At 52.6% G+C, this 26,664-nt stretch overlaps 1 protein-coding gene and 1 long non-coding RNA gene across 4 annotated transcripts in view; both read left to right on the top strand.

The window, feature by feature from the left end:
* Positions 1-1,253: 1,253 nt before the first annotated feature.
* Positions 1,254-10,286, top strand: LOC140684826 (uncharacterized). Its single transcript, XR_012057633.1, has 3 exons — positions 1,254-1,944; positions 6,768-6,870; positions 9,834-10,286. It is a non-coding gene; the product is annotated as an uncharacterized lncRNA (long non-coding RNA).
* Positions 10,287-13,729: 3,443 nt separating this feature from the next.
* PCSK6 (proprotein convertase subtilisin/kexin type 6) overlaps positions 13,730-26,664 on the top strand; it is a 35,048-nt gene continuing 22,113 nt past the window's right edge. The window contains exons 1-6 of one of the 3 annotated variants that reach the window (XM_072933873.1): positions 13,730-13,842; positions 19,471-19,575; positions 24,208-24,318; positions 24,927-25,070; positions 25,637-25,713; positions 26,342-26,430. In XM_072933873.1, coding sequence (XP_072789974.1) covers positions 13,807-13,842; positions 19,471-19,575; positions 24,208-24,318; positions 24,927-25,070; positions 25,637-25,713; positions 26,342-26,430 — 562 coding nt within the window. In that variant the 5' untranslated portion in view covers positions 13,730-13,806. Of the gene's footprint in view, positions 13,843-14,308; positions 14,562-19,470; positions 19,576-24,207; positions 24,319-24,926; positions 25,071-25,636; positions 25,714-26,341; positions 26,431-26,664 lie in introns of those variants that run through there. The other 2 variants (XM_072933874.1, XM_030281258.4) reach the window with 2 other exon arrangements.

The following is a 26,664-nucleotide window of genomic DNA, read 5'->3' as shown; positions in this document are numbered from 1 at the left end:
ATCTATCCTCATCCTTGCAGGCAGACCTGGAGAGGCCCACTCTGACCCCCTCCAGCATTGCAGGGGAACCTGTCGTTTACAAGAGGATGTGGAGTTCACAACAACAGGGAGGTTGGTCCAAAAATGCTGCAGGGAGAGTGTTGGGCGCGTGTCTGCAGCCAGAACAGGCTGCCCTGTTGTCTTCTGCATTGATAAGAAATGGTGAAATGCTGCTGCAGCAAAGTGAAACAGAGTCACGAGTGACACCAGGGAGGGTGGGAGGGTGAGTCATGGACTAAGGAAGTTTCTTTGCAAGGGGACCCATGAGTCCTTCTGCTCTGTGCCTCAATGGCCACATTTGGGGTCTTGCAAAACTTGGGCTGCAGGATGTAGAGTTCCACCAAAGTGGGTGTTAGGAGCTCTGGCTGCAGAGATACAGCTTCCCCAAAGCCACTCAGGGATTCACTCAGCCACTCAGAGACGGGACTGGGATGGGTGGGGAGTCCCTCCTGCCCTCACAAACGTGGACAAACCAGTCTCTCCAGCACAGACACCACATTAGAGAGCTGTGGTCGCCCTCGTGTCTACCTGCCATCCTTTCCCTGCTCCAGGCAGGGAGCTCTGTCTCCTGCATCCAACCCAAGGTACCTCGTGACCAGGGTCAGCCACTCCACCTGCTCTCGCCTTGGTTTTCCTCCACTTCAAATGACAATAACCCATCTCCGGGGTGCTCTGAAGCCAAGTTCATTAGTGCCTGGCTTTGTTAATTGCTTTGAGCAGGGCTGGACAGACAGAGACTCATTATGGCAATTGCCCTGTTATCTGCTCAGCATTGGGGAGGGAGGAGATGAACATGCCTGTGAGACTGGAAGCCAGTGCTGGGCTCAGTGAGGCCACAGGGCTCCTGAGCTGGAGGAGAAATCCTCAACCCCTTCATATGAATGGTGAATTAATGGGGATGTTCTTAATTTCAATCTGCTTGGCTGGGGCTAATACAAAGAAGCCCAGAGAAAGTGCTGCATCTGAATGGGTGTGCAAAGGTAGGGCTCAATTCAGACTATTGATGCCAAGTAGAGCCTGTGGCATCTTCTCAGAGTGCACCATGGCTGGGGGGCTAAATCAGTTCTCAGGTGGACTGCAGTGTGCTACCTGTGCTAGACACTAGGGCCAAATCCATGGGTGATGCATGGGGAATTAGCCACAGCAAAGGCTGGAGGAGATGGGAAACCACAACATCTGGAACTGGCATGGAAGAAAGTTTCTCTTTACTACCAGCTTTTTGGGCTTAAATCTTGTGTTTTATGGACAGGCCATGTGAAAGGATGGTGCTTCCAGCCACATTCCCTGCTGCAGTAGGGCAGTAGGGGTTATCACACCTGGTCTGAGGTTTGGCCAGTAACTTCTGACCTGCCAAAATCCTGGTTTTACCTGTTTTTCTCTTGGCTGATACCAGTCCAAGCTTCTGCCCAAATCAAACCTGGGCTTTCCAGCTACTCATGCTCCCTATTTTAGTTCCAGTGTGGAAGAGAAGACCCAGCTATCTGCCAAAGCCATCAGCTTGGAAGCACTCACAGGAATTCGTGTGCTCTCCCTGCTGATCTTGCTGGTTTTGTCAGAAAGAGCAGTCCTGGCTGCAGAGGATGTCTGGTGCTCACAGGGGGGACAAAGCAGTCCTCCTTACTTACAGGTAGGTAAGGAGGTCACTTGCTGGGGGAAAACGGGGGAGGTGAGTGGTTTAAATGATCTTAAAAACAGCAGTGAGTGGAAGGAATTTGGCCAAGCTCTGCGGCGCAATGGCAAGTGGGCAATAGTGATGCTGCTTTGTGCTCTCTTCTTCCTTTCTGTTTTAACTCAGCATGAGCAGTAAGCCCTGATGAAAGACAGCGAGTGCAGGCTGGAAGAGGTGACTGATGATGCCAGAACACCATTGCTGGTGCCCAGCTGATGGCCACGATTCGTGCACAGGTAGGAAAGGTGGGAAGGAGTGAAGCACCTGGTGGGGGAGGGCTCAGGATGCTCCTCACTCCTGCTCCACTGCTGCATGGGGTGAATGGGAGCAGTGTGGGGCTGGAATAGGGCTGGAATAGGTCAGTCCATGCTGTTCTTAGTCCCAAAGTATTTTGAAGCCAGGGCTATGCCCCACATCCTGCAGGCAAAACCCAATCCCTATGTAAATGGCTTGGAGCAGCTTCCCACATCCCTCATCTCATCATCCTGTGCCTGGGGCAGTTGCCTCTGGGCTTTCCCAACAGCTCTGCACTGTTCCTGGCCTTCACTGACATCTCCACCAATGACAAAATATGCCAAAAATAACCTCTGCTCTCCAGCAGGAAGGTGGGATACAAACACACTGACTGTATGTTAGTGTTAGTGCTTGCCAGGCTTTCAAATTGGACTGAATTTGGGGGGGGATCACTTCCTGCTCTACAATCCTGACCTCCCACTGCCTCCCTGCTCTGTCTAAGCATGGGAGCTCTCCAAAACACCTCTGCTCTGTCCATGCCACTTTGAGAAGGTAAAGCTGCAGCCCCAAAGGTTGTGGAGGGATTTTTTTAGATGAGTTTAAGGCGAGGCAACATTGCAGGGTGCATGGCAGCCACCAGCTTTCCTGTATGCAATGCAGCATTGAAGTCCTCCTGGAGCTGCTGAGATATATAAAAATATTTTATATATATATATATATGATAATGTCTTCAGAACCTGGTTTTGTTTGCTGTGGCAAGAAACAAACCCTCAGAGAAGTGTAACCTGATCTGATCCCTACCTGCCACCCTGTCTGGTTCCTGAGCACAAAGTGAGTTTTGGGGACTGATGGCTTGGACAGCAAGGAACCATGGAGTTTGTCTGAAATTATGTTCTCTCTGATTTGGATGAGCATGTGAGGAACACAGAGAGGCTGCAGAAGGGGTTAAATCAATAGCTACATTTAAATCAATATTCTGATTTGTGCTGCTGTCCCAGTGGTGCTGACTTCCTTTGCCCCCTGATTCAAGGGTGCAGACCTCAATGGCTCATTCTGAGCCACCATTTCTGTGGTGAACATGGACTTTGACAGACATGCTGCAGGATTGGGCTGGTTTGTTGGCTTTTTTTGTTGAGAAGAGGGAAAGCAAAAATTAAACAGCTTGTCCATGGCTGTGATCTATGCACCAAAACTGGTGATAAGACCAGCTCCTCAAAATTTGGTGTAAAAACGTGTATCAACAGTTGTTTCTCACCTCAGGGTTTCCCAGCAGATGCTGATGGCCAAATTCCTGCTGCCAATGCTTGGGTCCCTGCAGGAGGAGGCTGGGAAAATCTTGTCTCTTGGATCAGGATTTTAGGGTGATGCTTTCCCTGAAGATGCTTTGTGCAGTGGCTGTGGAAATGAGCTGAGTCTTGGTGTGAGCAGGGAGGGGATGGGATTTACACTGTGCCCTGGTTTTGGTGGTGGCTCGTGAGGTAGGACTGGGTCAAGTGAATTCTGCAAAGATTTACAGCAAGAAAACCCTTTTGAGTGGAGGGCTTATTGCATTGGCCTGCTGTGTCCCAGCCAGGTTCTGAGGTACTGCATGGCCGAGCAGCCAGTGTGAAACACTCCCTGTGATGGAGTTTTCCTCCTGACTTGGATCCACCCCTCTTTGGCCCTGCAGTGAGGTGGCACTGAGGCCACAGGCACTTTGCATCCCTCTCCCAGCACTGTGACCACCTCCCAGCCTTTCCAAGAGCTTGGTGACCGACTGCCCAGCTCTGAGCTGTGCCAGCATCCCACCTTAGCACAGAGCCGTGGATGGAACAAGCTCTGGGATGCAGGAGAGCGTCTGACTGAGAACACGTGGGAAATACTTCCTTTCTAAAATTTCAAACTGTAATTAACGTCAATAAGAACCGTTAGGAGCCTGAGTGGGGTGAGGAGAGACCTCAGAGCTCAGCCTGACAGGCACAGCCTTTGCAATAACGCCTGATGTGGTACCGGCTCCCTGCTGCCTCCGACATCCCTGCCTCTCTGTCTCCAGCATCGCAGCCATACCGCCCGCACCCCTGCCCCATCCCTCCCCTCAGCATTTCCCCACAGCCCCTCTCAGCCCATCCCGGCGGTCCCCGCAGCCCGAGCCCGGCGCTGCCCTTCCTCCCGCCCTCCTCCTCCCCGGCGTGGTGCCATCCCCACCTAGTGCCGGCCCGGCGCACCGGCCGCGGGCAGCCCGGGGCTCCCCGGCTCCCCGGGCTCCGGGGACACTGCCATCTCCTCCAGGTCCCCGGCTACACCCCGACACCCGTGGCGCAGCCCTGCGGGGAATTTTCGTGCCCCGGCCCCGAGGGATGCTCCGGGATAAAGGAACGGTGGGAGGAAATGAGCTGATGCAGCTTTTGCTCCAGAGGATGGGGACAGGCAGAGGCCACAACGGATCCCACATCTGCTGGGGCTGTTGCCCTCCTCATGCCCCATCCTGTGGACCGGGAAAACGGGAATCCCCCCCTTTCCAGGAGAAGGAACCCAGCTGGGGACGAGGGAAAGGGTCACATCCCATCCCCAGTCACCGAGCTTGTCCCATCACCAGGGCTGGACCCCTTTGGGTATCACTTTGGGGATGCTCCTGCACATTACAGTTCTTTGGAGTTCTTAGTGGCATTTCCCAAGGACACATTGCCACAGACCCCACAAATCTGTGCTTTGGGAGCATTACCTCCCTTGCCCCCCTCAGACCCTGTAAGCACCGGCTGTAGATGTGCAGGGCAGAGTAAGAAGCCAGGAAATGCCTTGAGGAGTGCCCCCTTGTACCAGGTCTGCTCTTGTCCCTCTCCAGCCCATCAGAGACTCCCAAAGCTCTCATGTCTTTAGATTTTCCCTCCCCTCCTTCACCCTGTTGCACCTCAGATCCTCACAAAGCTTCCTACCAGCCCTGTCCCTGTAGCCAAGGGCTGTTCTCCCTGTCCAGGTGCTATCCAAGCCAGCCAGGGCATCCAGAGCTATCTCCTCACCTGGACCAAGGAGGTGAGCAATCATCTCTGCTCAGTATAATTTTAGTTGGATGGACCCTCTGCACATTGCTGCACCCAGTCCCCGGAAGGAAGTGGATCTTTGCACTAACATTTTCTGAAAGTTTGCTCTTTTATTTTTGTGTGTTTTCCTATCTTTTGTCTGGCTCCACCCTCCCTGGCCATTTCATAGCACTTTCCTCAGCTCCCTCAGGTGCTGTGGCCTTGCTGTTCCAGCCCCATGGGGGATACCAAGGTCCTCTGGAGTTTCTCCATGGCTCAGGGGTATTCAGAAGGAGGATGCTGTGCAGGATGCTCTTCCTCACCCATAGCATCCTATGGAAATCTGGGAATATGCTCAGAACTTTCTGAAGACCACAGGGAAGCACAGGAAAGACAGACTGCAGGGTGGGAGAGGAGGCAGGAAGAAAGGAAGATTAAGGGTTGATGTGGCCTCCTTCATATTTCCTGATGAAACAAGGAAAAAGCCCAACACTGCCCCTATTTTTTGTTGGAAAACCCCTTGCAGCTCAGCCCTGAAAGCAGGATTCAGCAGCTTGGCGCAACTCAAAGGTTTCCTCTGCTGCTTTAAAGAAAATGTTGGAACAGAGCAAGCTTAAAGCTTGCTGAAGAGGCCCATTTATCTGGGAACTGAAAGAAAATATTGGGATAATATTTGGAAAAGCCTGTGAATGGGCATGGCTCAGCATGTGCCGGGCAGCAGCAACCTGCGAGCTGCAGGGGGAGAAGCCACCCTCTGCATGTGGTTAATTTTCCCCTTTTCCTTCATTTCCTTCCCATTTCCTTCCTGGCTCTGAAAGGTTTTGCCATGCCTAGGTGGGTCCTTGAGATGTATTTTCCCCAAGACAGTGGTAGGGCTGGAAGAAAAAGGGATTTTTCATGAACAGGGTGGGCACAAACCCTGCCCAGTCTGAGTATCCAGGGGGGCTGATGGGGAGAAGGTGTTTCTTTCCCCTGGTTAACAACTGAGGCTGAATTGTGGGACACACTTAATCAGATATCACTAAAAGCAGGGTTGATTCCTGACTAATTGGTCAGTAATAACCATTTAATTGGCAAAGCTGCAGTGAAGCTCCAGCCCTCCCTTCCCAGAGCCATTAGCAGCATCTATTTTATCATTTGGACTCTGGCTGGGATTCAATAAATAGGGTTTGGTTGTTTTTTTTCACATTTAAAAACATTAATGTGTGTTCAGAATTCAGTTGGACATCTCATTTGGCTTTGAAGCATAATTATGCTTGATGAGAACTAATAAGCAGCTTGCAAATCAAGACCAGGTTAACATCTCTCCTGCTGTCTCCTGCAGGGAAACCGATATGCCACAACAGCTGATTTTTATGGGACTAATCCAGATATGTCCAGGGCTCCACAGAACCCTGCTTTGTCTTTGACTGGCTTTTTTTTTTTTTTTTAAGTTACTTTTCCACCAAGGACAAGTTTTTATTGTTGCAGAGTTTTGCTCTGTGTGGGATTTCCACCCACTGTGGGTCTCAGGGTGCTTTCACAGGATGCAAAGGGTGATTTGCTGAAAACAGCCTTTTTTACCCCCTCAACCTCATTAGGAAAGAAAACAAACATTAGAGGGTTGGGTTTTTTTTTCAATGTGACTAAAGGAATCTCAAATTTTCAGCCCCAAACTGATCCCAAGTCTTGAGACCTTGGTGTTTGCTCCAAGTCTGGCTGCAGGCTGAAGCAGATATTGCCAGTCCCTGGCACAGATGATGGCTGATGGCTGATGGTTGAATTGGTGTTGAGGTCGGCCCTGCTCCAGCACCAGTGCCTGCCCTAAGGTGGAGCTGCTTCTCTTTCAGCATCGTGGCCGCCCAGAGAACACTGGATCCAGTCTGGTCACCCAAATACCGCCTGCCTGCAGCTTCTGAGCAGGGCTCAGACAAAAGAAAACCCATCCAAACTGTGAGTTTATGTTTGTTTTCCATGCTCTCCGTTGAAATTCCATGTCAAGGGTAAGCTCACTTGGAGATTACTGGAGATGCTGCCAGCATCTCACTTGGGCATGCTGCCAAAACCTTCAGAAATGCCCTTGGTGAGCCCCAGGCATGCTCTGCCACTGGGATGGGGAGTGAGTCCTGGTCCTGGCTTGCCAGGGAAAGAGGGGACACAAACCCATGGGATACTCCCTTCTCCACCAAAAGCTGTCCCTTCCCAATGGGGGCCCTCCTGTCCTTTGCTAGCAGAGTCTCTCCACAGTCCCATGGGGCTGCTCTCACCCATCACTCCCACAGCTGTCTCTCTGGCAAACACCAAAGCTGCTGCTCTAAACACCCCCCAGATTACCAGCTGAGTCAAAATACTCCCAAAGTCTAAAGGTGGCAAAGGAGAAAACCCCTCCTGTCCTGTTCTGTCATGGCTCTGGGGGCTGGTATGGGGGTTAATGGCCACCAGCCAAAAGCTGTGGAGGAAAGACCTTCAGTTGTGAGCACTTGGTGCTTGGGCAGCTCTCCTGCATTTTTTTCTAAGACATTTTGCAGCAATTAAAAAGCTGCAGGTAAATGCCAAACCCCAAATCCTGGCAAAGGTGCCAGCTGCTCTGCAGTCAGGACAGACCCAGCCACTGACTCCGGGCTGACCATGTTCCAGCCCTAAATAGCTGCTTTTCAGGGACAGGTGGGTCACAGCAAACTTTATTTTTCTGGAAACAGCAAGCACATTGTGCAGGGCAGGCTTTCCAAGGATGCTCCCCACACCCTTTTCAGGAAATACCATGCAGCTCTCCTTCGTGTCATGCCAGTTTGTTTTTTTTTTTTTTTTTAATTGGCATAAATGATAGCCTTGGCAAGAACACACCGTGTTTTCCCTGGGCTGTTGGATTTTATTTTGAAATCGCTGGTCTTTGCATCTCTGGTTTGGTTTGATCTTTGCATCTCTCCACCTCTGGGCTGATTGCTCTCCTCTTGTGCTTCTGCTCCTGGTGCTTGCTCTGGTGCAGTGGAAGTGAAAATGCAGTGGGGAGGCTCATCCTGTGCCAGTCACAGCCAAGTCCTTGGTACATCACCCCACCTGGGGGTGAAATAGAAAAGTCGTGTTTGATCTGACAAAGCCGCCATAGAGAGCAGACAGCAGTGTCCCTTCCTGGTGACCCCCAACCCCTTCTAGGAGTTCAACTTTTGATCCCAAATCCAGCCCTGGAGCTATCATTCCAACAGCAACAGCTGCTTCCTTTGGGGGAGCCTGAAATAGCCCCCCCTGCATGGTGACAACACGTCCCCACGTGGCACTGGTGTAACCGGCTTTTCCAAGACCTGCTCTTCCAGGGGTGGGGTTGGGTTGGCTCAGTTTATTACCAGCACCCTCTTGACTCCAATGCTTCTCCCTGGTGCAGTGCTCTCAGATAAAGTGGGATGGTGGGAACAACCAGGACAGGTGGAAAGATTCCTATTTCACAAGTGGGTTAGGTGCCACATCCCGTGGTCCACTCCCTGTCCCAGCACCCTCTCCAGGTGGAGCATCTCCCCATTCTACCACCTCTTGCTTGGGCATTTCCTTCCATGCCCTAATTTCCAAAATAACAATAAACTCCAAATGTATTTGAGATGGGGGAAAAGGCTTGGGTTTGTTCCCTTTTAGTTCAAGACCAGTACACAGTCAATTATCTTTGATTGATTTCCCCACCCTATGAATGTCTGTGTTAGGCCCAGTAGTCCCCAGAGCATCCTTCAGCCACCAAGCTTCAATTGTTTCTTAACTTCAGGATCCATCTTTTGGATATTTTTTCAGGCCTGAGTCCGTAAAGGGCCCTTTCTCTTTTATTTTTTATTACTAGCATTTTTACTAGGATGACATTTGAACTAGTCAGGGAAATCTTCTTGCCTGCTACAGCAGTACCTGACAATCAAGATTTAATCTTTCTGGAGAGGAAGAACTCATCAGATGGAAAAAAAATTCTGATATCTGTGAAATTGCAGAAAAGCAGAGCAGGAGGAGCCTGTGGGAAATCTCCAGCCCAGCCTGGAGCAACACAGCGACTGCGCAAGCCTCGACCATTGCCGGACAGATGTTGGTCTAATTACAGCTAAAACCTCTGGCACTGGGGGTGCTCTGTACCCTGAGTGTATCACTGCAGCCAGGCAGCCTCTCTAATCCCCAATTTAAATCCCTTTGGCTGCTGCCTTCAGTGCTTGAAAGAGGTGCTGGTTGGCAGAAAACCATTGGCACATGCTCCTTGGTGATCCCTGTGCTTCTGAGCTCTTCTACCTTGGCCAGAGTGCTTTTTCCCCTGTAAGTTTCCCCATTTCTCACTGGTCAGAGATTTATAAAATGGGTGTTTTGAGAAATTAATTAATTTGGAAATTAATTTCCCTGTACCTGCAATGTTGTGACCAGGGCTGGGCACCAACACAGAACAACCACTTGTCCACACCTCCTTGGGCCTTGCTCCACCTCATCCCCTCCTTCCTCTCTGCCACATTTGATGTCACCTCTTCAGACTGAAAGCATAATCCAGATTTAGAAATGGAAGGAAAAAGGCAGGGACAGGATTTTTCCAGTGAGCATGAATCTCCTGGGAATTCACCCAGGGCTTTCCCAGCTGCAAAGCTGGTGGCTGCTGCACACTGACGGCACCAGTGCCATTGCCAGAGCCCAAGTGCTGCTGTGACACATCAGCCGTGGGGATGAAGCTCCACGGAGGCTCCAAATCTTATTTTTCACTGGCAAGTTTCACTGGCAGCTCACTTGTGTGTAGGATTTTGCCATTAATATCCCCAAAACCATCTGGCCACTAGTGATTCTGGGGTTATTTTAACACCTAAAAGGGCAAGCAGAGGTTAAAAAAAAAAAAAGATTGTTTGAGATGAGTGAATATAAATGTGTTGTGGTTTAACATAGTTAAAATGGAAGATAACTGATTTCTCCTGCAGATTTACAAGCCCTTGGAGGGGAGCCGGGACTGCAGCCGAGAGCCCAGAGTGTTTTGCCATCGCTGCTGTGTGCTGGAGTGAGCCGGGGCAGCTGCCGGGGGACGCTGGAGGCATTGTGCTGCCGGACAGGTTTGAAGGCTGGTGTTAATGAACTGGTGTTAATGGGCTGGTGTTAATGGGCACCCCGATGGTGAGAAGTCAGCACTGGAGCTGTGTCAGGGGCTGGAGCTGGGGGTTCTTCCACGTGGCCGTCACTGGGGAGAGAAGAGTCAAGCTGCAGTAACTCCCCGCTGCAGACAAGATCCTGAACCGCATCGCTTTAATTACGCCAGCGCAAATTTCATTCATTTGGTTAAGCCTGGGAGCTACAGAAAGAGCTATTTCCAGGTGTGCTGGTGTAATTATTGCATGCCCTGGATTACCCACCGTGCACAGCTGCCTGGACGGGGTTTGGCAGACCGGGACAAGTTCGCAGCCATCGGTACGGCGATGGCCTCGCTCACGCCTCTGCACATCCCAGCACACGGGCTCTGCTTGGGTCAGATAAATGGGTTTTAACCTGATTTGTGCTGTAATCTCCATGTCGACAGGCTCTCATCATGCACAGGATAAAACCCCGGCTCCTGTGGCTGGGGGTTTCACCGGGCAGCTCCGGCCAGCAAGGCTGGCTGATGGCTCCAAGCCAAGCGGTTTCCCTGTTCTGGCATCCCAGGGACACCTCTGAACCGTGGGTGTTTGCAAAACGGCTTTTGTTTGTTTAACTCCTTGCACTGCAGCAGGCAGAGGCACAGCTCCCACTGTCCTGTCCCTCCTCCACAGGCAGGAACAGGGTGACAATCCTGGCTGCCCAGGGCAGGCAGCTCAGTGCCAGCCCTGTCATCCCACCCTGGAAAAAATAGTACCTTCTGGGTGCATTATTTATACTTTCCTTTTCTGAGCGTGCCTTAAAAAGAAGGGCTTGGTTTTCAAAGGAGCAGCATTTAAATTACATTCTTCCCTGCTCGTCCAGCTCTTCGCTGTAATCTTATTGCCGTACAGAGCAATGAGCGTGTGTGGGACGTGGTGGGATTTTAACTGTAATTCATGGACAGATATAAAATGCCAGGGTTATTATGAATTTTATTCAGGAGAGTTTAAATGTTACTGGTTCAGCGGTGCCTCTTTCCATGCTTCCTTTGCAGCAGCTTCTGTTTAACTTCTTAGCTCACAAAATTTATTGTATTATTGGTGGCTCAGTGTAATTCCCCAGGTTTTCAAATAATCCCAAGAAAAGAGTTAACTGGAACCTCTGCCTTAGTCTACATCCACTGCAAAGCATGTGGGGCCAAAGTCTGTCTTTCCTGACACCCCTGGTAAATCCCTTGGGTACATCTGGGAAAATTGCCACCCTGAATTTCAAAATTATGTCAGTGGGAGACAGGTCAGGAGCAGTGCAGGGATCAGGGAGCACAAAACCTGGGTCCCAACATTGCAGTCAGCATTTGGGCAAGGACCTCACCCAGCTCACATGATATTGCAGGCTCAGCAGGGCACAGGGTTTTACTGGTACCAGTAACTATTCCCTAGGCAGATACATCAGGAGTCTTGGTGAATGGCCTTGGGATGGAAGGTGTGTGATGTGTCTCGTAGCTAGGTTTTGATGGCCATGATGATCACTGTTGAGCACTGCAGTGGGATGCAGAGCAATCCCAAACATGGATTCAGCCTGATTCTCCTGGGATTTGCCCATTTTTTATCACCTAGCACAGACACAATGAGGTTTTGCACACACACCCTCACAAAGGCAATCTCTTTCCTATCATCACTTTCTTCTGAAAATCTTCAGAAAGCTTTTCCTACTGCCATAACCTAAAACCTCCCTGCTTCTGCCAGAGCTCATTTGCCCTTCTCTGCTCCCTGTGGAGATACTTTGCCTCTACTTTGCATCCCCTGCCGCCATTCCTCAGACCTTCCCCAGCAGAGGGAGGTGGATGTTTTCAAACCGAAGGGTTTTCTTTCATCTAGTCTCACCTCTCCTCTGGTTCTGCCCTGCTGCATCTCTCTGGATGTGCATCACACACGTAGCACACCCAGCACCCGCCAGCCCTGCTCATCCATCTCACACACCTTAATCAATGGGAAACTTGAGGAAAAGCCCATAAACCAGATGGGAAGTGAGGATTGGATTTGCAATGTGTTGGTGCTAATGGAAACCATTCTTCACTGCATAATCAGAAGGAATGGTCACACACAACCCATCATTTCTGCCCAGGTTGCTTACAGAGCAGCCCTGTGAGGACATGTGGGGTGATGAGTCCTGGAGGCTCCAGTGTCCCTGCAGTGATAACCCACAGTGATTTCAGGGAGTAACATCTTATGGTGAAAGTCACCAAACTCCCCACTGCCTGCAAATTGTGGCAGCAAATTGTCACATCTCTAATGCCAGCACAACACTGTTTGCACACAGAAACCCTCCAAATCCCCACTTTGCTGATATTTGTAATTTCCTGGGATAAGCCTGTCTGTGGCACAGGGACTCACCTCCATCTGCCCCCTCCATGTATTTGCTGCCTGCAAATGGGTCAAAGCCAGCCCAGCACAGGAGCTGCCAGAGGATTTTGGCCCTATCTGAACAGGCTCCCTATAAATTTCCCTTGCATTAATCCCATTGTTAAGCTGGGAGTACTTCCCTATTTCCTCAGGCTGTCACTAGCTCACCTGCCCAGTGGCAGGGCTGGTACGAGTGGGTGGCACCAGACTGTGATTTTCCTCTTCAGCTCCAGTGATGGGTTGTACTTACTTCTCCTTGGATGCCCCCTCATCCTTACACATCCAGGTAGGTTTTGCAAATCTGTTTGGGGCTCGGGAAGGTGTTTGCATTCAGAGAGATGGGATGTGGGGCTTGTGGCCCAAATGCCGTTCAGATCTGGTCAGGGTCTGGAAAACAGACAATACCCACTCTGGGAATCACAGCCACCCTGAGGCCATCCAGGCTGGAGCTGTGGATGCAGCTGCTCATTGTCAGGGCCCTGAGAGCTCCGGGTACATTTCTGAAGCTCAGATATGATTCAGGTGAAGCTGTGGTGTGAGTGAATGCAATGCCACTGGTTTCATTTCGTTTCATTTTGGGCAGTCGTCAGCTCCCTGCCGGCCTGGGCCCGCACTGGCGGGGAGGGAACCTGTGGAACAGAGCATCCCCGGGCTGCTCCTGAGCCCGGCCTTTGTATGCGCCACCACCTTCCCCAAACAAAGCCCAGTTTCTAATACCCCCCGAGGTCCCTGCTGTTCCCTGAATGGCATCCCTGGGGGGCAGAGTCAGCACTCCAGTCATCTGCCCCAGCTCGTGGATTATGGTGCTGCCCCTCAGGTGTCCACGGCCAGGTTTATCCTGCCTCCTGTCCCAAAATCCTCCCCACCAGCCAGTTCCTCCTGGCCTTTCCCAAGTCCAGGAGGAGCTCTCTGGGGTTCCCCTGGGGGTGCAGGGGGGATGTCAGGGGTGTGGGGGCAGTGCTGGAGGGATGCAGGGGGGAGGTGCAGTGGGATGTACCGGTGGGGGTAGTACAGAGGGGTGAGGATGAGGGAGATGCCTGGGGGGATGCAGGGATCGGGGAGATGTGGGCAGTGCCAAAGCATTCCAGGGAGACAGAGGGGGAGGGGGGCTCAGACTGGCTGCCCAGGGGGATGCAAGGGCTACGTGGGGAGTCTCTTCGCGGGGTTCAGGGGGTGCCTGCAGAGCAGATCTGGGAGGATGCATGAGGGCTGCCCGGGGGGAATGCAGATGCACAAAAGAAGATGCAGTGCCGGGGCATGCAGGGGGATGCGGGGGCGATGCGGGGGCTCTCTCTGAAGGGTGCCATGTGTTACCTGAGGAGCAGAGCTGGGAGGATGCGTGGGGGCTGTCTACGGGGGAAGGAGGGGAGGTGCCCCGGGAATCGGGAGCACAAAGGGCGATGAAGTGGGGCGCAGGGCGAAACCCGGAGGGCGATGCTGGGGCATGCAGCGAGATGCGGGCGGATGCGGGGGGATGCAGGTGGTTGTTCACGGAGCAGCACCGGGGCGCGCAGGGGAGGATGCAGCGGGGACAGGGGGCTGTCCGGTCACAAGCACGGGGAGGCAGTGGGGGCTCCGCGGAACAGCACCGCCACACGCGGGGGGACCGAGGGGGTCTGTTCGGAGACCAGCACCGGGACGCGTAGGGGGAATGCTGGGGGGCGCAGGGAGTTGTCCGGAGATACGCGGGGAAAGGTCACAGAGCCACGCACGGAGAGAGGTCCGGGGAGCTGCCTGGAGTCGGGCAGGGGGGCTGCAGGGGTGTCCGGGGGGGTTTCCGGGGAGCAGCGCCGGGCACGCAGCGGGGCTGCCCGGCGGCAGGCGGGGGCAGGCGGGGGGGCAGTGCCGGGGGCCGCCCCGTCCGCCCGCTCTCCCGGGCCCTCCCCGCCTCCCCCCGAGCATCCCCCCGCCCCCGCGGGCTGCGGGGCCGGTTAAAAGGCGCAGCGCCCCGCTCCGCCCAGCCCGGCCCGGCCCCGCACCATGCCCGCCGCCGGCCCCGGCGCGGGGAGCGCGGCCGCCCCGCCGCCCGCCCGCCTCTGCCTGCTGGCCCTGGCGCTGCCGCTGGCGCTGCCCGGGCGCGGAGCCGCCGCCGAGCCCGCCCGCACCGTCTACACCAACCACTGGGCCGTGCGGGTGCGGGGGGGCCCCGCCGAGGCCGCCCGCCTCGCCGCCGCCTACGGGTACATCAGCCTGGGGCAGGTAAGGGGCGGCGGGGCCGGCGGGCTCCGGGAGCGGGCAGGTGCTGGGGCACCGGCAGCGGGGGATGCGGGGCTGGGGGGTCGCACTGGGGACCGCCGGGTGCTCCGGGAATCTGCCCGTGGTTGTGGCACCGTGAGCCTGTGGGGGATCGGGGAGCTGCCGGGGGTCTCACGCCAGGGGTCCCGCGACCGGAGAGGAGCCGAGGGTTCTGGGAAGCTACCGAGGGTCCCGGGATCAGAAAGGCGGAGCGGTCTCGGGAAACTGCCGGGGATTCCGGCACTGGGAGCCTGCGGCAGATCCCCGGAGTGGGGAGCTCGGTGGCGGGGAGCTGCCCGGCGTGTTGCGCTGGGACTGCCGGTACCGGGAAGCCGACGATGGTCCCGGGAACGGGGAGGAGGCGGGGATCCCGTGGAACTGCCGGCACTCCCGGGACCGGGGCAGGATCCCAGGAGCGGGAGATGGACCCCGAGATCTCTCTGCTGGCGGAGGTCTCGCCGAGCTACCCGGTCTGCCGGGACCGAGGTGATGCCGGAGGTCCCGGGAGCGGGAGATGAGCCCCCCGGGGCGGTCGGGATGAGAACGGGGCCGATGCGGGGATACTGCCGGAGCGCTCTGGCCCGGGGGCGGGCTCCCCCCTGCTGGATGCCTCTCCTCGGGGTGCCCTCGCCCCGCACCGCTGGGGGGGTTGCACAAGTTCCTCCCACCCCGGAAAGTTGTATTTGTGGGTTTAACAAACTTTGGACTCTCTGGCCAGGGTTTTTATCGGAGATCTTGGGAACACAGAGAACTTTTGCTTTCAAACCCCCGCAGAACGCTGGTGTCTAAATGAAATTTTCCGCACAGCAGCTCGTTTTCCTTTCAATTTATTCATCCTCTGCAATCCCAGATGCAGGCTGGTGTCCTCGGATTTTGTTCCGGAGTTTATTGCCATGGCTCTGCCCGGCGCTTTTTTGGCTGGGTGACACTTCAGGTTGTCCTCCTGCCCAAGGTGTCTCCCGGACTACAAATTATAACCTTGCTTTATATCGCAACCCTGCTTTTAACTATAATTAAAGTCACGGGGTGCTGCATAAACAATTTTTTTGGGGGGAGGCTGAATTGAGCACATTGTCTCCTGCACCCGTGTCTGTGAGCTCCCGTGGGGGATAACCCCTCACATCGCACCCTCACTCTCCCACCTGCATGCTCAGCTCCCATCCCACCAAGGAGAAAATCACATGTATTGTTCAATTGCGTCTCTCTGAGGGTTGGGCGAAGGTGGTTGTGCAACCCAAAGGGCTTTTCAGTGTTTATCCCTCTTCAGACAGAGAATATCTTGATTGAACTTCCCACTCTCCCAAGTTGCATCAGCCTAACGTCAGCTCCTGGTTTGGGGTTTTGCTGTGTCCCTTCCCTGCAGGAGCATCTGTTACCCCTCCCTCCTTCCCAGCATCCCGGTTATGTGAGCTCATCCCTGTGATGCTGGAGGCATTTGGCCCATGGGTGCAGTGTGGCTCCACTGGAGCATCCATCCTTCCCCCCTGAGCCCTTTCCTCAGGGCAGCCCTATGCAGGTTGGAGAGCAAGAGAAATATTTCTGTGGTTGCATCAGGGTGTTCCTGGCTCCCACACCTCTGGGGCTTCCCCAGCTGCTCTCAACACCCTGCCTTCAGCCCTCCATCTCTCCAAGCTTTTCCCACTGGGTTTTGGGCTCTTTCCACTGGGTCCTGTCCAGGGTTAAACCTTGAGGGACTGCTTTCCCTGCACGTGTGCTCATGTGTGACATTTGCAGTGTTGTGCTCAAGGTTCATGGTATGCTGAGCCTTGTGGGGACCTGGCTGTCCCTCTCTTCTCCTCCTGCATCATCAGCTTGTGGAGCTGCTGGTGATGGCACTGTCCCCAGTGAGATGTGCCCTCTTGGGGGGGCCGATTCTGGAACAAACCTGCTGGAAAACTCTGCCAAGGATGTTATCACCCTGGAAGATGTTCGAGTGAAGTCCAAAGTGATGAGGGAGGAGGAGAGGTGATGATCGCTGGAAGATCCAGCTGAGTGCTGCCCTGCCTTGGTGGCTGGTGACATCTCCTCTGTGATGCGATCCTAGAGGCTCCTGACACGATTCTGCCGGGAAAGGCACTGCTGGGGTTGGCACACGCAGCTCTGAGCTCTCCCTGCATTTTCCTGTGCCCAAACCACGAGCCAGGACACTCTAAACCCTTCTGGGTCATGGCAGAGTGACATTTCCCTTGGGGAATCACTTGCGTCAACTTCCATTTAAGTGAAGCAAACAGCTAAACAAAAGAAACGGCTTTTACACCCTCGAACGTCTGCTCATTCCTCCCCATTCCTCCCCGCCGGGCTTTGTTCCCCGGCCGTGCCGGGGCGAGCCGGGACAGGCCCTGGTGCCGGAGCCCCGGGCAGCGCCGCTGGCTCGGAGGTGATGGTGACCCCCTTCCCATCCTGGTTACAGGGTTTGTATTCATTTTTCCATCTGTGGTGTCCAACACTAAGTTTTGGAAGGGCTGGAACATCCTCAGTGGTCTCACCTGCAGTGCAGGAGAGGGACGGGATTAATTTGGGGCTGTATTTGGAGCTTTCCTGGATTCCTGTCATCACACAGCTCTTGGCTTGATCCTTCCTGAGCTGAACACATCCGTGATCATTTGAGAATTACATTCCTGAAGGCAGGAGGTCAGCGACTGGACCCCTTGTTCCTGACGGGAATGGGTGGTGTCCCCAGGAGGGGAGTGCTCACTGTCTTCCCGGTTGGATCCACCCTTCTGGAAGGCACCAGTGCTAGTGTAGCTGTACTTTGCACAGATTAAATTGTTTGGGTGAGATGGAGTTGCATTGCAGAGCCCTTACTGAGCTGACTGAACACGAGGAGGACAACAAATCATTTTTCATTTAAAGAAAACTGTCATTTACAAGTTTTTCTCCTTAGACAGTCTTAGGTGGAACAGGATATTTGGAGGTCTACCATGCTGGTCCAGTGGGACCAACCTCTGCTCAGACTTTCAAGGTATTCCCAGCATGGGAAGGTTTTTCTTATTTTTCTGCCCATAAAACCCAGGAGGATAAAGAAATGGAGCACAGAGTTCTTTTCCTGCTGCTCTGGCTATGTATCCCCAGAGCCTGTGATCAGATCATTACCTTCCCTGTGCTTTTGCTGCTTTGCATTGTGTCGTAATTTTGCATTTATTTGTGAAAAGGAAGGAAGACATTTACTTAGGAAGGAATTGTTTACTGTGGGCATGGTGGGACACTGGCACAGGTTGCCCCAGAGAAGATGTGGATGCCCCATCCCTCTTTCAGGCCAGGCTGGATGAAGTTTGGAGCAAGCTGGTCTAGTGGAAGGTGGCCCTGCTTATGGCAGGGGGTTGGAACTGGATGTCTTTAAGATCCCTTCCAACCCAAACCATTGCAGGATTTTATGGCAAGCTCTATACTCTGATTTCCAGGCAGAGTGAACAAGATGAAGAGTGGCCTTGTCAATATTTCCCTAAAATATGGAGAGGTTGAAGCACCCTCCTTCTCTTTTCAAGTGAAAATGGATTTGAAGAATGGGTTTAAGAGGCAAATGCAGATTGCAATGAGCAACCTCTTTATGTGGATGTTAAAGAAAATGCCCAGTTGTGCTGTAATATGAAGGGGGAAGAGGGAGGGTTTAAATTAATTTGAGTGGAAATAAATTATAAAAATCACACTAACAGCAGTAAAGTTGGTGAAATGACATCCTGGCATAAAAGGCAGAGCAAGACTAATTAAATATTTAATGCTTATAAGCGACACTGGCAGATCTCAAGGTATCAAGTGTGATAGAGATGTAAGTAGTTGTCATCTGCTTTAGCATCTGATCCAGACAAACCTGTTTGTTCCCACTGTTCCATTGCAACCAGCCTGGTCTGGCTCAGGAATGTCACCCTGGCCCCTGGGTCACACAGGGTCTTAAAGACGTTGCCTCGTGGGCTGGAGATGGTGCTTGTATAGGATGGCCCTTTCTGGTCCCTGAGCAAGACACAGGGAATGCCACCAGCTCCCAACATCCAGGTCCTGACATGGAATGTGGGGTTTTTTGGTGGGGTAGGAAAAAAAAACCCAACAAACCAAACTCGGGCAAAAGTGAATTTATAGCAAAGTCCCAATTTGTACCCAAATTACGTGATCTAGGAGCCACATACCAGTGAGTGCAGCTTTTGGGTCATTCCCATCCCTCTGGCTGTGAATCCCCGTGGGATGTTTCACATGCGGTGTTTGGCTGAGATCCCTCGATTCATTGTGTAGCCCCGGGACTTTATCCTATCCGTGCTTTTGGGATGAAAAAAGAGGAGTTGTGGTGTCTCCAGATGCCAGGATGAGAGGGCCGGAGGCAGGAGGCAGCACAGCCACCCCGGGGCTTGGCAGGGTGGTGTGGCTGGCACCGTGTTTTCCTGCAAATGCTGCCATCCCTCACTCCAGGCAATGCACATTTATATCCCACGCTTCCCAGGAGCATCCAGGGCGAGCAGGGGTAGCATCACCTCTCCTTATGCACAGCCAGGGCGAAGCATCGGGTGGAGAAGGCAGGAGGATGAGGCACAGCTCCCCTGGCTGCGCCGCAGCTGCTGAGCTCATTTTTAGCTCATTATTTCTGCTTGGGAGCTGATGAAAGACAGTTTTCAAAGATACATTTAATGGGTGAAAATTCATAAAAATGTTTTCCGGGCTCTGTTGTGCCGCTGCAGCATCTGACCACCAATGCTGTTTGTCACAGCGGTGGCACCGGGGCTCGTGCCAGCATCCTGCATCCTCCCCAGCCCCAGGAGCTCTGTGGGAGTGAGGGATTTGGGGTGCAGGGCATAGCTGCACTGATGCTGCCAGTACAAAATGGGGAGGGGGAAACAGATTTTAAAAAAAACAACCCAAACCATTTCTATTTTATTTTTTTTTTCAGATTGGAAGCTTGGAAAACTACTACCACTTTCACCACAGCAAGACGTTTAAGCGCTCCACGCTGAGCAGCCGGGGACCACACAACTTCCTCCGCATGGACCCCAAGGTACGGGGCTGGGCACCCTGGTGTCCCCCAGCCCCTGTGGGGTGGTGGGACGGGGGTCCCCACCTGTCCCTGGAGAAGGCTGTTGGCTTGATCTGGGTCAAGAGTGAGCTGTAGCATCTCAGGATGCCATGTTACCCTGGAGCCACAGCCCTGCACACACACGAGTGACTCATTGGACACGGGCACAGAGAGCGGTGGTGAAAAATACGTAAAAGTGACTAAACACTAACATCTGCCTGAAAGCCGGCAGGAAGAAAAGGGGGAAAAGCTTTCCAGGACAGAAAGGCTGTTGCATGCTTGGGGTGTTGATCCAGTTGCCACAACATTTGCTGCCTCAATGGTTGCTATGTGTGAAATCCTTGGCAATAGCTCTGCATTGCTTTTTTCCTAGAGCAAGCATCCAAAGGGATTTTCAGTGCAGCTGAATTGACAGAAGTAATGGGAAGGGGGAGAAGGCAAGGAGGGACCTGGGTGAGCTGGGTTTGGGGTAGTCAGGAAGGGTTGGGGCTCTCCTTTGGCTGTCCTCCTCCCCCAGCTCCCCCTGAGCACTGTGAGATGTGACTTGTGCAGGGCAGGGGAAGGGTTAATGGTGGGAAGGTCTTTTTGGGAGAGGGGGACATAAAAGCAGAAAAAGCCATTTTGGTGAAGGTAGCAAGCTGCTGGTGCCTGCAGGGATGCCTGGCCATCCTTGGGGTGCTCAGACACACTTGGGATGCTCCTTCCCAAGACATCTCCAGCCCACTCTGCACCACACGTCCCATCCACATCTCCCCGACACACACAGCAGCCCTGCCCTCCCCAGGCTTTCTGGAGAGATTTGCTGTTAAATATTTGGACAAGGTCTGTAGCACATTTTTGAGGAGGAGGCGTTCTTGTGGCTGCCTTGCCAGCGGGGGAAACCTCGTCAAGGGGAGCCTGGTGCCCTGGAAGTGTGCTGGGCTTTAATTAAAGCTGTTTGCCCTCAGGGGGTGCACGGGCATCCCAGCAAACAGAATTCTCTGCATTTGAAATACCCCCATTTAAAAGAGTCTGGTTATAATGCAAACTAAATCAATTGGCTTTTAGTCATATTAACCTTTACCTTACCTTGCTCTGTGGGCTCCAAGCTGGAGCAATTAACTCCTGTTCTCTTAATCCTTCCTTATCAGTTCAAAACCTGTTGGCACGTCTTTCTCTCCTCCTCTTCTATGTACATTTACAAATCGTTTAAGTGATGCATTTGGATGGCCCCAGCTTAGCATGCATGCAGGAAAACATCACCTCGAGGCAGAGGACAGGAGCTGGAATAGGGAAGATGGAAACAAATCTTGCAGAAATCCTGAGGAACCAGCCAATCCAGTTGCTTGCAGATGTTGGGTGGTTCGTGCCTTCTGGGGGCTATTGTTTCCAGCGCTGTTATTTGTTTGCTGCGGGGTTCGGTGGCATGAGCTGGGCAGGAGGACCACGGCCAAGCTCTCCACCCCCAGGAGAAATCTGGGAAAGGGGAGACTCCAGGACACACGGGGAAGCAGAGAAGGTCCTGGTCCTTGTGTGACCATGCTGCTGCTGAGCTGTCTCCCAAGAGACCCTTGGGGCAGCTGGCTGCTCCTGCTGGGGCTGATACCGGCCAAGAGATGTGGCAAGTGGGGGACAGGGAGGAAGGATGTGGCAAATCCAGCAATTCTGGGGATAGGTTATGGTGGTGGGAGCTGGGGAGGGACAGTGGAATGCAGAGTGGGGTCACACCATGCTGTGCCACTCCTCTTAGGGTTCCACTTGCAGCTCTTACTGCCATAAACTTCCCTTGCTCGTGTTTACTGCCATAAACTTTCTTTGCTCAGTGGAATGCTCATGTTGGTCCATGCAGTGCTTGAGCCTCAATCCTCACGGCTCCAGTCTCTTAATCCTCATCAGAGGATGCCATGGCCTTGGTCCCTGTGCCTTTGGCCATGCACCAGGGCAAAATCAACCCCATCTGAATTATTTACTGTGTTTTATGGCAAACATGTGCTGGAACCATTTTGTTTATCCTGGATCTCTACTTTAACCCCTACATAACCACTGGAATAAGTTAGACTATCACTTTTCTGGAGCTGCAAAGGGAATTGCACCCTCACATGTGCTGGTTATTGTGCTTGGTGGAGCCTCCCAGGCTGGCCAGACCTGGGCCTCATCCACTGAAAATCTCAAGGTGAGGGGAAACATAAAAAGCTTGTTTCCAGCAAGGCTGTAGGGTCCATTTTGGGGCTGCCTGTGCACAGCCTCCTCATGGGGTTTTTTGGTGCCACTCACAGTCACCTCCTTATTGCTAATTGCTGCCAGTACCTAAAGGAGCTCCAGGAGAGCTGGGGAGGGACTTTGGATGAGGGTCTGCAGTGTCAGGACAAGGGAGAATGGCTTCACACTGACAGGGCAGGGGAAGATGCGATACTAGGAAAAAATTCTTGGCTGCAAAGGTCGCGAGGCCCTGGCACAGGTTACCCAGAAAAGTTGTGCCTGCCCTATCCCTGGACGTGCTCAAGGCTAGGTTGGATGGGCTTGGAGCAACCTGGTCTGGTGGAACGTGTCCTTGCCCATGGCAGAAGATTTGGAGTGACATCAGCTTTAAGGTCCCCCCAAACCCAAACCATTCTGTGACTCTGCAATCATTAGGGTTTGCAAGGGTAGAACTGGGACCCTGGGCCTCAGGACTATAACAGTTTGAGCCATTTCTATTAGTAAAAAATCTTTTTTCCCCTTTATTTTACATTTCCAAGAGGCTTTTCCCCACCCTGGATCAGTTGATCTGAGCTTCATGATCTGCAGGAGCTGTTGCAGGGATGTCCAAACTCCTTCCTGCTTGCCAATTTTCCCATGCCAGCCACGTTGATTTATCAACTCTTCCTTGAAATCAATGTCCTTAAACTGCTGATTTCTCTGTGTCCACACACGATGACTCCATCGACTGCTGGCTGGCAGCACTGGGGTCGATCAGGAGCCTGTTGGAGATGAAGACATCCCTGTGAGGCAGCTCCTGGCAAAACCTCCAAAATCCCACACTTTACCATCATCCCTGCATCCTGCAAAGCAGCAGGGAAAGGTGGTAGCTGTGGCTTGGGCAGCCAGACTCATGGAAATGCTGCCAGGGAGTGGTGCTTTAAGGAAAAAAGCCCGTTATTTGGGCCATCACCTCTATTTAATGTATTTTTATTTTTTTTTAACTAGACCATGAAGTTATATTTTTGCTTCCAGTGTTTAAATCCATCACTGTGTAAGCAAAGTGGTGCACTCTCGGCAGCCAAGGCACCGTGGAAAATCATTTTTCTATGAAATACATTTTTTTCCCTTTCAACAGTGCTTTTTTTAAAATAATATATATGTGTTTAAAACCCAAGCTGTAGGCTGGAAGCTGTCGGGTTTCTGACATCCACCTCCATCTGAGGCACAAAGCAATAAACTGTGCAAGAACTCAGTTCAGCTGACAGTTTTACATAAATTAACTCAACAGAAGTTGCACCTTGTGTTTTTATTCCTTTTGTTACAAAACCTTAGTCACAACAATAGAGACATCCCCATGAGCAGCTCCCAAAACACCCAGAGCCATCAGGAAGAAAGTGTCCAGCAAGGAGGGATGTGCCACACAGCCCTCACAGTCCATTGGCCCGTGCCTCCTTTCTCCCCCAGCATGAACATCTGTAAAGATTTGGTCTATAAATTACTTTTACAACCTTTTTTCACTAAACTCGTGTTTCACCTCCATGCTGAAGGCAGGAAAGCCCTTTGTGTGGCAATAAAGGGTCTGGGGGGTGGTTAATGTTTGATAGGGATGGGATGTGACTGCTTCCAAAGCAGCACCTCAGGCAGCTCCTGCCGCAGGGCCGTGGGCAAACACCAGCATTTCCCAATCGTGGCCTTTTCCAGATCATTTCCCGTTTGATCTCTGCGTGTCATGCCCCGCTGGAACGCAAACAAATGTCAGAGTGGTCGGCTCCAAGGCCACCTCACATGCAACCGCTGCCAAAAATACTTCTGTGGAGCTGGCCACGTCCCCTGAGATCTGCCACAGCTGTGTGTGGCCATCCCATATTTTTGGGAAATGCATGTTGTGCTCGGGTAAAGCCCCCAGTTTTTATTATTTTATCCAGAGGAAGGAGCTCGAAGGATGAGCAGCCCCAGAGCCAGGTGGAACAGCCTCAGGGCTGAGCTGCTGCCTCCCAGCCAGCAGGAGGGATCAGCCCAAAGTCTAAGCCAAGAGCCTGAGTCTTCTCCAAAACTTTGACTAAACACTGAAATATGTGGTCTGTCTCCAGCGGGACTCCAGCGCGTGCTTCTGTGCTTCCCTGAGCCGGGGGGGTTCAGGCACGCGCTCGCAGGCGACGTTATTTGTGCTCCAGGGTTCTGCTGCAGCAGCAGAGGAATCTGCTCTGGCTTAGACAGCACAATGAGCTGAGCTCACCCTGTCTGTCTGTCCATCCATCCTGTCTCCTTCCAAATGGAGCTGCTGTCTCCACAGCAGCTCTGGCCACGGGGATGGGGGTTTGCCAGGGCATGGGGCGATGCTGGGGATGGGTTCAGGCTGAGGCTGGCATTGTTTCTGCATCCCACTTCCCATTTCAGTGGGCAGTGCCAGGCTCAGTGCCCGTGAGTGATGCTGACCCAGGTCTCTGCCTGCAGGTGGACTGGCTGCAGCAGCAGGAGGTGAAGAGGAGGGTGAAGAGGCAGGTCCGAGGGGAGCCACACGCCCTGCCCTTCAACGACCCAGTGTGGCCCAACATGTGGTACCTGGTGGGTGTCTCCCTGTCTCTGCTTTATGGGGGGTCATTTATTTCTAAGTAAATGCATCATCAATCTTTGCTCAGCCCAGCCAGTAATGAAATAATAGCATCAAATGTGCTTGGCAGCAGGATTTTAAAATTGTGAATTGGTACACCTGAGAGTCTGGTTTGAAGTGTTTCACCCTTGTTAGCAGCCCCTCTTCATGGTCTGCACAGCAAAGGCTTGGGAGCAGCACCACTGTATTTTACCCATCCCAGAGCTGCAGCCATCTATTTGTAATATAATTTTTCTCCTGCCTGCTTCATCGATCTGTATTTGACAGGGAAATTCATTGAAAATTAAGGGCGGAAAGGAAGCAAACACTTCAAAACCCAGGAGCCCATAGTGCTTGCAATGGAAGAGGAAAAGAATAATGGGGAGATAGCATTGCCTGGATTAACTGCTGCAGGATGGGTTTGATCTGTGGAGTAAAGTTATAACAAATCTGCAAGTTATATGGCAGGGGGTGGGTCATAAATATATTTTCTGGTTGATTAAATGGACTCCCAGCCTGGCTGTTTGCTTAGATGGGTTGGAATGGGGTTGCAGCCCTTTTGCAGCTGTGTTTGTCCCCTTAGCACTGCGGTGATAAAAACAGTCGGTGCAGGTCGGAGATGAACATCCTGGCAGCCTGGCAGAGGGGCTACACGGGCAAGAACGTGGTGGTCACCATCCTGGATGACGGCATAGAGAGGAACCACCCCGACCTCCTGCAAAACTATGTGAGCTGGGGGATGGACAGGATGGACTGGGGCTGATCCTCACCATGAATTGATTTATGGAGAATTTCAGTGTGTAAACACAGCTGAAGTCTGTGCATTGGCATATTTAGAGGAAAAGGTTTGGGTTTTTTTGGTTTTTTGTTTTTTTTTTTAACTTGAGATGTTTTTAAGAAGGAAATGAGGTTTTTAGATAAAGAGGACTGGGGGAACTCCCTTTGCAGCTGCCTGGGAAGAAGCCTCCTCCCTCTGCTCAGCAGGGCAGAGCCAAAAACCTGCTTAAACCCGTTCAGCCCCAGCTCAAACCTCACAAAGCCACAGTGGGAGGGAAGGGAGTGCTGAACCCAGCAGGATTTGGGGTTCAGAGGAGCAGTTCTTGAGATAGCAGGATATATCCCCTGGGAAACATGCAGGACTGCAGCCTAAAACTATTTATTCTGAGCAAGAGATAGAAACTAAAGGGAAGATGTAATTTTCTGCTCTGCTTGCCTGCACTGGCCATCACTGCAGCTACTGGCCACCACAACCACCTAGTAAGTTGAATCTAATGGTGAATCTAATATTTTCAGGACCCTCTTGCAAGCTATGATGTTAATGGGAATGACCACGACCCAACTCCACGCTACGATGCCAGCAATGAGAACAAGTATGTGATGATAATTGTAATGGAGCAAAGGGTTTGGGGGTGTTCCTGAGGCTGAGTATCCCCTCTGGGGTGTCTTCCAGGTCCCTTTTGCCATTCTCAGTGCTGTGGAGGAGGCTGTGTTAAGGGCTTTGCACAAAGTCCTTGTGTTTAATGCAAATTCAGCCGGTGGCAACTACACTAATTACTAATGAATCCTCCAGCACCAGGGGGTTCCTTGCCCTGGCTGGGATTGGACTACATGAGTCAGGGTGGCTGAGATGGCAAAGCCTGGATGCATTTTTTGGGCTTCAGTTAAAGCGGGATGGTTACAGGTGAAAAGGAAATAGGAATGCAAGGAGCAGCCTGCATAGAGGTGCGAGATGCAAAGAGGAAATTGCATTTAGGTGCAAAATGCAAAGAGGAAGTTGCATCAAGGTGTAAAATGCAAACAGCAAATTGGATTTAGGTGCAAAATGCAAAAAGCAAATTGCTTTCAGCATTGGTTTCCATCACCTGCTTGGTGTGGGTTTTGGGTAAGGGCAGTTTCTTCCTGTGCTCCAGCCTTGGGGCTGGTTTTGGGTGCTGGGTGGGGTGTGGCTGGAGGTATCCTTTGCCATGGCCACGAGCTGATGGGAGTTTCTCCTTGCAGGCACGGCACTCGCTGCGCGGGGGAGGTGGCAGCAGCAGCAAACAACTCCTACTGCATCGTGGGCATCGCCTACAACGCCCGCATCGGAGGTGAGCCTGGCGCCTCCACAGCTCCCCTGCCCTTCACCATCCCCCTGAGGGACCATGGGCACACCAACAGGCTCCTGGGGGAGAGGTGGGATGCTGCTCCCCCAGGAGAAAGCCTCCTCCTTGGTGCCTTGGCTGCAGGGAGCACCAGGGGTCTTGGGGGAGGAGGATGGGTGCTATGGCATGCAGGGGACTCTGGCTCCATGTATTTAGGGTGGAAACTTTCTGCTTGGGCTG

This window comes from Taeniopygia guttata, chromosome 10, assembly GCF_048771995.1.
Source record: "Taeniopygia guttata chromosome 10, bTaeGut7.mat, whole genome shotgun sequence".
In the NCBI taxonomy this organism is placed as follows: Eukaryota; Metazoa; Chordata; class Aves; order Passeriformes; family Estrildidae; genus Taeniopygia; species Taeniopygia guttata.
This window is presented reverse-complemented; position numbering and strand designations above follow the sequence as displayed.